The sequence below is a fragment of the Budorcas taxicolor genome, chromosome 25 (assembly GCF_023091745.1).
Source record: "Budorcas taxicolor isolate Tak-1 chromosome 25, Takin1.1, whole genome shotgun sequence".
Classification (NCBI taxonomy): domain Eukaryota; kingdom Metazoa; phylum Chordata; class Mammalia; order Artiodactyla; family Bovidae; genus Budorcas; species Budorcas taxicolor.
The window spans coordinates 44862213-44871911 of NC_068934.1; the positions used below are offsets into that span (position 1 = coordinate 44862213).

The 9699-nt window shown below is 54.1% G+C and overlaps 1 protein-coding gene across 1 annotated transcript; it reads right to left on the reverse strand.

Moving 5' to 3' along the window:
* GAL3ST3 (galactose-3-O-sulfotransferase 3) lies at positions 1 to 9699 on the reverse strand. The gene is made up of 3 exons (XM_052662524.1): positions 9577 to 9699; positions 5884 to 6117; positions 1 to 1162 (listed from the first exon to the last, which is right to left on the reverse strand). Exons 2-3 carry the CDS (start codon positions 6003 to 6005, stop codon positions 1 to 3), a joined length of 1284 nt encoding a protein of 427 aa, XP_052518484.1. The 5' UTR covers positions 6006 to 6117; positions 9577 to 9699.

Here is a 9699-nt window from a genome sequence, read left to right on the forward strand (position 1 = left end):
TCAGTGGCCTGGGCGCAGCGCCCGAATGGGCCGAGGAGGAGGGTTGTCTAGGACCGGTTCGGGCCGGAGGCGCATGCCGCCTCGGCGCTTCTGCTTGCGCAGCAGGTAGCTTGAGTACTGCACCTCAGGCATGGCCAGCTTGAGGCAGGCTTCGGTGGCTGGACCGGCGCGGCCGCTGGGCAGGTCGTAGCCCATGATGTCCACCTTGCGGCTAGGCTGCCACGGCTGCAGCTGCTTGGTGCGGATCTGGGCCGCGGGCCGCAGCACCGGCTCGTCGCCAAAGCAACGCCGCAGCAGGCGCTCTCGGGCCTCGCGCAACTCGCGCGCCTCGCGCTCGACGCAGGCGCGGCCGGCACTCGCCACGCGGCGCCAGAAGGTGGCGTTGAAGTGGTCGTAGAGGCCGGCGTCGAGCGCGTTCCAGGCGCGCGCAGCCCGCGCGAGCGCCGCGGGGATGGCAGCAAGGCGCGAGCTGGCGGCGCGCGCGTTGAGCCTGGCGTAGAGCACGTCGTCCAGGTCCCAGGCCAGCAGGCGCCGCAGCAGCACGAGCGACTCGTCGAAGTACTCGGCGATCATGACGAGCGAGAAGACCTCCTCCACCTGGCGGATGAGGCCCGCCAGGTAGGCGGCGTCGTCGCGGGGGCTGCGCTCATTGTCGCCGCCCAGGTCGTAGGCCAGGGTGTTGTGCGCGAACATGGCGAAGTGCTCGCCCGCGCGGTAGTAGGCCTCGGGCGCGCGCAGGAAGGCCTCGAGCGACGCGTTGGGCACGCGCCGGAAGGCGGGGCAGTACTGGTTGTAGTAGCTGAAGAGCGACTCGAACATGGCGGCCGGCTCGCGCAGGATGGTGACGTAGACGGTGCCGGGCGGCATGAGGCGCTGCAGCTCCGCGCGGTCGAAGCGCAGGTGGCTGGCCAGCACGTGCGGCGGCCGCGTGGCCGGGTGCACGAAGTGCGCCGAGAAGTTACGCGGGTAGCAGAACTGATGCTCGCAGCTCGGGTGCGGCAGGGCCACCGTCAGGTTGTGGCGCTCGGCGAAACGGAACAGGATGTTCTGCACCGTCGTGCCCGCAGTCTTGTGCGTCTTCAGAAAGGCCACGGTCATGTGCTTGGGGCGCGGCGGAGAGTCCTGCAGAGGCGGGCAGCTCAGAGGGAACAGCTTGGGGTACCTGCAGGGTCCGGGGTGTGCAGGGAGGAGGGTGTGAGAAGGGTGTCAAGGATGCTGGGGATGGGCCCAGGGCTTTACCCACCAAACAGTACACACACGCATGGTATGGGCATCAAAGATGACCACCCCCAGGGAGTCCCTGTGAGAGGGTAACAGGCAGGAAGGCCAAGGGCCTCCAAACGGAGGAAATAGGTTGCAAGTGTCAGACTTTAAAAAAAAAAATCTCTCTAGTGTTTGCCTATAATGTGGGAGACGCGGCTTCGATCCCTGGGTCAGGAAGATCCCCTGGAGAAGAAAATGGCAACCCACTCCAGTATTCTTGCCTGGAGAACCCCATGGACAGAGGGGCCTGGTAGGCTATGGTCCATGGGGGTCACGAAGAGTTGGACAGGACTGAACCTCACTTTCACTTTAAGCAGCAGCAGGAGACAAAGTAGTGTTAAAAATTTTCCCCTTCTCTATACAAAGTTAAAAAGAGGTTTCTCTTAAAATACTATGTTGCCATGATGACATCTGGTTCCATATGAACTTAACATTTCTCAAATCTTGAGCTAACCAATGCATTTTTTAATGGAAATGTTTGTCTTAAGCTATGTTAACATACTATGCAGTTACCCTTGACTCTGTCTTCAAGTTGGTGCCACCTAAAAGCTCAGATTTAGGCTCAGAACCGACTTGACAAACCGGTTTGTTATACTCAGACATTGTTCTCCTAATCTATGTAAACAAAATTATTGTTTTTCCAGTAGTCAGGTATGGATGTGAGAGTTGGACCATAAAGAAAGCTGAGCGCTGAAGAATTGATGCTTTTGAACTGTGGTGTTGGAGCAGACTCTTGAGAGTCCCTTGGACTGCAAGGAGGTCCAACCAGTCCATCGTAAAGGAGATCAGTCTTGGGTGTCATGGGAAGGACAGATGTGGAAGCTGAAACTCCAATACTTTGGCCACCTGATACGAAGAACTGACTCCTTGGAAAAGACCCTGATGCTGGGGAAGATTGAGGGTAGGAGGAGAAGGGGTCGACAGAGGATGAGATGGTTTGATAGCATCACTGACTTGATGGACATGAGTTTGTGTAAACTCTGGGAGTTGGTGATGGACAGGGAGGCCTGGTGTGTTGCAGTTCGTGGGGTTGCAAAGAGTCGGACACAACTGAACGACTGAACTGAACTGAATCTGCCTTTCTACAGGATTCAAATCAATCGTTTTATGGCCCGGGATGACTCGCCTGGTGCAAAGATTATCTCAAAATACATCTTGTCGGTGAGGGGCCTGGTGCCATTCTCTGATTTTTGAGACATTCCTTTCTTTCATTAACAGACTGCTAGTAACTTCTCCCCTGGAGAAGGAAATGGCAACCCACTCCAGTATCCTTGCCTGGAGAATCCCATGGGCGGAGGAGCCTGGTAGGCTACAGTCCACGGGGTCGCAAAGAGTTGGACACGACTGAGCGACTTTTTACTTTTATTTTTTACTTAGTAACTATATAACATCCAGCTAAAGACTAGCAGGCAGGTATTCTTTCTGCCCACTTCTGATGCCTATGTCAGAAGCTTTCTCTATCTCCTTTATACTTTAATAAAACTTTATTACACAAAAGCTCTTGAGCAATCAAGCCTCATCCCTGACCCCAGATTGAATTCTCTTCTGGAGGCCAAAAATCCTGGAGTCTTTCGTGGTTCAGCCACAACCTTTCACCTGTTGGCCTCTTTTTGTTCACACACGTGTGTATGTCCCACCTCTTGAATATGAGTGGGACTTAATGATGCCTCTAAGGAGTTAGAATAGGGCAGAAATGGTGGGATGTGACTTGTGAGATTACATTATAAAAAGATTATGCCACTGTCTTAGTATCGTTCTCTCACTCTCTCTAGGGTAACTCTTGCAGGGGTGAGGGTGAGGTACCAGGTGGGAACAGTCAGTCCTCAAGGAGCCAGGCCCTCAGTCCATCATCAACCTGCTTGAAGAGCTGAAGCCTCCCCCAGCAACCACGTATAGGAGCTTGTAAGGGGAGCCCTTCCAATCAGGGCTTCATATTAAACCGCCTTCTCCAACCACCAGCTTGACTGAAACTCTGTGAAAGGCCTCAAACCAGAGGCATCCAGCTAGGGCAAGCCTGAATTCCTGACCCACAGGAATGAGAGAATAAATGTTTGATGTTTTCAGCCTCTTAAGTTTTGTGGTATTTGGTTACCCATAAAAAATAATACAAGGACAGCGATTCCCCTGGTGGTCCAGTGGTTAAGAATCTGCCTGCCAATGCAGGGGGCACAGGTTCGATCCCTGGTCTGGGAAGATCCCACATGCTGCTAAGCAACTAAGCCCCTGTGGCACAGCTGCCAGGCCTGCGCTCTAGAGCCCCCGAGCCACAACCACGGAAGCCTGCACACCTAGAGCCAGTGTTCTGCAACAAGAGAAGCCACTTCAACGGGAAGCCTGTGTGTGGCACGAAGGCCTAGCACAGCCAAACAAATAAACCCTTAGTGTTTTTAAAACGCAAAATAGAATAATACAAGGACAAAGGCCCTTGGGGACCCTTGAGGAATTCCACTTTACAGGTGTGCAAACTGGAGAACAGGAGGAGGAACATCATTTCTATAAGTCCAGCAACTCAGATAAAATCGCCAAACCCTCTTGCTGTCTGTTGTCTTTCTCATTTTTACTCTTTCCCCTGGCTCTTCATTTCATTGGAAAAGACCCTGATGCTGGGAAGGATTGAGGGCAGGAGAAGGCAACAGAGGATGAGATGGTTGGATGGCATCACCAACTCAATGGACATGAGTTTGAGCAAACTATGGGAGATAGTGAAGGATAGGGAAGCCTGGTGTGCTGCAGTCCATGGGGTCGCAAAGAGTTGGACACTACTTGGCGAGTGAACAACAACAGGCTCCTCACACTGTAGATGAATGGCAGGGACTCTGAAGCAGCTTGTTATATGATTCCATCAAGTCCTCTGGGACCTCATTCATTCATTCAGGTAGTAGTTGTTTTTGTTTGTTTAAGCATCTACTAATTTACTATATGCTAGGAGCTGTTCTAGGGTCCAGAAATATAATAGTATAAAAACCATAATAATCCTACCCTTCATAAAACTTTGATTTCTGTTTTCTTGTTCCTAAAACAAGGGTGTTCAAGGTGACCTTACTAGGTGACCTGTAAGTTCACGCCAGACTTTGAGTCACTCTCCTCTTTCTTTTCTACCATCCTAAGCATCAGGCAACAAGGGCAACTCTTAAGCAGCCTTGAGGATGCTAGTGAGATTACCTTTCTGGTTTGGGTTCAGGATGTCTACACAGATGGTCCATAAGACCAGAAGGGCATCTGGCAGGAGGGACTGAGCCCATTCACACTGTTCTCATGGATGACCATGTAGAGAATGGCAAACAGGCCCTGAGTGGGGCGCAGGGATTTATTTGGTTCCCGCAGTGAGCCAGGAGCAGGGTCAGGGCTCCTATTCATCATCACATTGTATCCTGTATCAGGGTGACTGGCAGGGTCACACATAGTGTCATTGTCATTTTCTAGATGAGCAAATGGGCTAAGAGAAGTGAGGAGACTTGCCCAGAAAAACAGTAGTGTGAAGTTGTTTGCAGTTCTCTGGGGAGTGTGTGGCTGAAGTACACTGACTCCATCACAGGCCTGCAGCCCTACACCCTTCCTTTTTTGTGTAACTGTGCTTTAGCCTACTCATAAGCAGTGCACTCAAGCCAGGTAAATTCCCTGTCAGACTTTATCCTTGCCTTCATCCCATGTGAAAACTGGAAGACTGTCTTTTGCTGATGCAGACAGTTAATGGCCACAAAACCCCCAACCCCCCACTCCAGGTGGAGGACACCACCACCTGTCCATCCATGGGGATGTACTCCTGAGTAGTCACATTCTGTTTTTAGCTTTTGCCCCTTTAAATCTCCCTGTACCCCTTTCGACGCCACTGTGAATGCCTCTGGATCCTCCACCTACTAGATCCTTCCTGCCTGTATGTAACTTACCATAGTAAAGTTATTAAGTGCAGTTTATATGGAGTTACTTCTGTTTTTGATCTTAAAGTTCTTTTTCACTTCGTAGGATATTCAACCTCTCTGCCTCCCATCCATCAGGTACTCAGAAGTGATGGCGAGGGAAAGACTCGGGCTGGAATAGACTCTCAGCTTACACACTCAGGGCTTTCCTGACCGCTCAGTTGGTAAAGAATCCTCCTGCAGTGCATGAGACTGGTTTGCTTCTTGGGTTGGGAAGATCTGCTGGAGAAAAGATAGTATTCTATTCCCACTCCAGTATTCTTGGGCTTCCCTTGTAGCTCAGCTGGTAAAGTATCCGCCTGCAATGCGGGAGGCCTGGGTTCGATCCCTGGGTGGGAAGATGCCCTGGAGAAGGGAAAGGCTACCCACTCGAGTATTCTGGCCTGGAGAAATCCACGGACTACAGTCTATGGGGTCGCAAAGTGTTGGACACGACTGAGCGACTTTCACGTCCACATCCATTACACACAACACTTTCTGTGAAGTCCTTCTCAGGAAGGTTGTGTGGATCTAAAAAGAATGTATGGAAAGTGCTTTGAGAACACAGGAAAGAGCAAAGCCGAGAAGAGGGTGGACTCTTCTGTCAGGCTTATGGAACGAGAAGGGAGGAGAAGGAGAGCTCCCATCCGCTAACCAGGCAGCTGAGCTCTGGAGGAAAGCAATTCCCGGGCCACGCCCCCTCACCGAGACCCCGCCCCCTTACCAGCTGAGCTGCGCCCCCTGGTGGATGAGGAGGCTTAAGGTGCTGCATCCTAGCACCAGCAGCAGGATTTTCCTGCGGCTCATCTTGGTGGCCTGCTGCAGGCGCTGGAGAATGGGCGGCATGATGGGGTACCCACCCCTGGATCAGCCAGGGCCTCACTATCCAGGACTCCCTTCGCCGGCACTCATGGGGGCTCCTGGGGCTCCGGTAGCAGGGCCAGTGTTCCTGTGAGGTCTGGCAGGAGAAGGAGGAAAACAGGTTTGTAGCGGGCAGAGGAGATGGGCGCCGAGCCCCAACAGGACTGCTGCAAATGAGAGCTCCGAAGGGTGGGGTGCGCAGAGAGGCCAAGGAAGATCAGATTCCTACCTCCTGTTACCATGACCCTATCTCCAGATAACTCAGTCTTGGGTGGAATTACAGGCTCTGGGGTCTGGCCAGCCCTTCAGGCTGTAGGCACTCCCTCCCTTGAGCCAAGTCTCTGCTTCTCTGCTTGCCCCTAATTCATCTTTGTCTCGTGGCCATTTATGTCTGTCTTAGCACCAGTGCCTGGCTTAGCCCAGAAGTCTCAATTCAGGGTTTCCTCTCCTACAGGATTCCTTGCCTGACTGCTTCTTCAGCCAGCAGTTAGTCTTGACTCCCCAGACACTGAGATCCTCAGAAACGCTGACCAGATCTTGACCTTCTTGAGTCTCTGATATGAAGAAGAGGCTTACTATGTGTATTATACAACTGCACACTTAATTCCATCTAATCCTCACTGCAGCCCTAACATAGGTGTTCCCATTTTACAGACAAGGAAACAGGCTCTAAGGGCTGGTGTCACTTATCTGGATCGCACAGCTGGTATTAGCAGGATCTGGATTCTGATCTGCTTCCAGATACTTGCAGCTCCAGAGTCCATGCCCTCAGACAGCATGTGTGCCGCTTCCACAGAGAACTGATTTCCCCATCCCTGCCCTGGACTCTGCAATTCTGCATAACTCTGATCCATGAGGGAAAGAAACGAAGGACTTGAGATCCTGGAACCCTATCTGAATTCCATCCTGAGTCACCTGAAACCCTGGCTGCCCTGTCGGCTGATGGCAGTGAGAGATGCCTGGCCAAGGAAGAGGGTGGCCGCCTGGGATTTGGGAGGGGAGTACAGGGGGGTTCCTGCTCATTGCCCTACAGATTCTCCAGGGGAAGGTGGCCTCCATCCCAGCTGAGCAGCAGGAGCGAGAGGCTGGAGGAGGGCCTGGTGTCTGGCCAGTCACCTGCCCCCACATGAATGTGTTAGCTCAAGGGCATCCTGATGCTTGGCAGCTTCAGTGCCTGGGGAGGGTGGGGGTCTCTGTCTCAGGGGCCTCCGTCTCCAGGTTCGAGTTTGGCTTCGTCCTCACATGCACCCCTCTCAAAAGGGAAGGGGGAGCCTGGAACCTTCTGGGCATGTGCATGTGTGTGGAACTAGGACACCTCAGTCTCAGGAGGGTTGAAGTAATGTGAAAATTCTTTGACCATGACCTTCCCCTGGGTCTGGCTTCCCGTCCTTCTCCTTTAGCGCCCCCTCCCCCTAATTGATCCTGGATTACACTGAAGCCTGTTGGGGTGTGAAGATGTCCTGGTTATGCCTTTCCCTTCTCTCCAGGCCCCCTCACCTGGTTTCATCCACCAGCCTGCAGACAGAGTTAATCCTCCCGGAGCCAAGGGATGTGAAGCACCCAGCCACAGAGGGCAACCAAGGGCGCAGCAAAGAAAGCCTAAGAGCCCCGTCTTCAAGGATTGCGAGGGCGGAGGAGGGCTGGTGCTGCCCACGTGAGGCACGAGGGAGTCAGAGCCCTCTCAGGACACACACCTTCTCCCCTGTCACTTATCCTGCCAAGAGGACTTGGTGACCAGGTGGGAATTTCTCACTGGGGCCACATGGAGGACCACCAATTCCTATCTTTGCTCAACTCACTGAAACCAGCCTTTTTTTTTGGCAATAGAAATTACACAAATGGCTCATTTACTAAAACAGTAGAAAAAGGTGAAGAAACAGACATCAAAGTACATACACTCAGGAGCTCAAATCCAAGATTACATACATTCTAAGTTGCTGAAACCAGTCTATTTTTCTGAGACTCCAGGTCAGCCCAGGAGGTCAAGCCTGTGGACAGCTACAGTGGGACTTTGCCTGGGAGATGCTTCAACCAGGCCATAGGGAGAAAGGTGATGGGGTGCTTGGTGGTGCCCTCCATCCCACTCCCTGCCATGGCCTAGCCCTGGGGAGCCAGCCAGTCTGAGAGGCCGGATACAGGGTATCATCTGCGTAAGAACTCCCTGGATGCCAGTCCTCCAAGGTAGGCAGCAGCTTCTGCATGCTCCCCGTCCGTGACTGGAGGCTCACTGCCTGCAGATATTGCCTGGTTTGCTTCTGAGCAGCCTTGGCTGTTTCAAAAGTTCTTTCTGGGACAGCTAGACTCAGCCTACTGCTGGTCGCGCCCTCCTCGGCTTGTCCCCTTCCACATTCCACACTTGGGGTTGCTCATGCTGCCCTGCTAGGCCACAGGAACCCTGTAAGTTTTTTCTCCATGACAGACCTTCAGGTATTTGAAAGCAGTAACCCTGTCTCCTCTGGGTGGGCACTCGGCCAGGCTAAACATTCCAGGTCCCAAGAGAGGGTGCTGGAGGAGGGTGCCCCTTCGCTTAGCAAATTCACTCCGCGATGCCTGTTGTGGACACGGGGTCAGGCCACCGGCACCCAGGAAGGGGGCCACCTGGGGCTCTCGGTTTCCTTCGGTAACCCCTAGGTCAGTGGGGACGGGTGGCAGCCTGCTGGGATCAGAACTGAGACATGCTTCAGACTTCTTCTGGCCTCCCCTCTGTCTTCTCCGATGAGAGTTTCCCTCAGTCGTGTCCCAGACAAGTCAGGGTGCCCGGGTTCGTGAGAAAATCAGTGCTAATTTTAGTCAGAACAATCTACCGCAGGCTGCCGCTGGGTTTTGCAAATTGCTTTCCTTTCTCCAGGGAACCAACGAAGAAACGGCTTAGCTGGCCGAAGCTTTGAAAACTGATCGGATGCCCACCCACTCCCACACAAGCCCTCTGCTCTCTCTCTGGGGGCTCTAGGGCTGAGATGGATGCCCTTGGAGGAGGAGGGCACCCTGACCCCCACCACCTGGACCTGACCCTTGGGTGACCTGGAGACTGCCTCTTTACTGAGGATGGCACCGCAGGTGAAGAGGGCAGTTGCCCCCTGCACTGAGGAGGAAGGGGCCAAGGGCAGAGAGGGGTGCACACTAGTGGGCCAGGAGATGAAATGTCTTTCCAGCTCCCTCTTTTCCTTCCTTTCTTCCCACCAGCCTTCGCCAGGTCACCCCCGCCCCCCAATCCCCTCCGCCTGTCATCCACGGCCACCTCCTCCCTGCCTCTGATTTCCCTTCATCCTCCTCTGTCCATCACTGGCCCCCACTCTCCCAGCCCCCATTCCCTCAATTGCATGCCAACCTCCCCCAGAGATCGGGTCCCTGGGATCTGGTCCCCAGTAAGGGATAGGCCAGCGTCGCGCTCTCACCCATTCCTCTCCTACTCTGCCGGGGGCCAAGACCCCCCCGCCCTCCTCATGCTCTTCAGGCGCCGGCCCCCAAGACACTCTCCCGCCCCAGCCGGCATCCCTCATTCAGGTCCGGTCCACCTCCGCCCCTCCAGCCCCCGGCCGGCCGCTGCAGTACTCACGCTGACCGGACTCTGCCGGGACCCGCGTGGAGGGGGGTCGCCGCTATCTCCCCAGACCTTGCGGCGAAATCCGCTGAAGGTCCGAGGGCGCTGGGGGCCCACCGCGCAGAGTGCTGGTCGCTC

What these genes read in the sequence shown, in the direction of transcription:
- GAL3ST3 (XM_052662524.1), bottom strand. Translation starts at nt 6,005, where the DNA reads ATGCCGCCCATTCTCCAGCGCCTGCAGCAGGCCACCAAGATGAGCCGC. An exon ending in CAGGGGGCGCAGCTCAGCTG is followed by an intron (nt 1,163 to 5,883) that starts GTAAGGGGGCGG and finishes CGGACCCTGCAG; the next exon opens with GTACCCCAAGCTGTTCCCTC.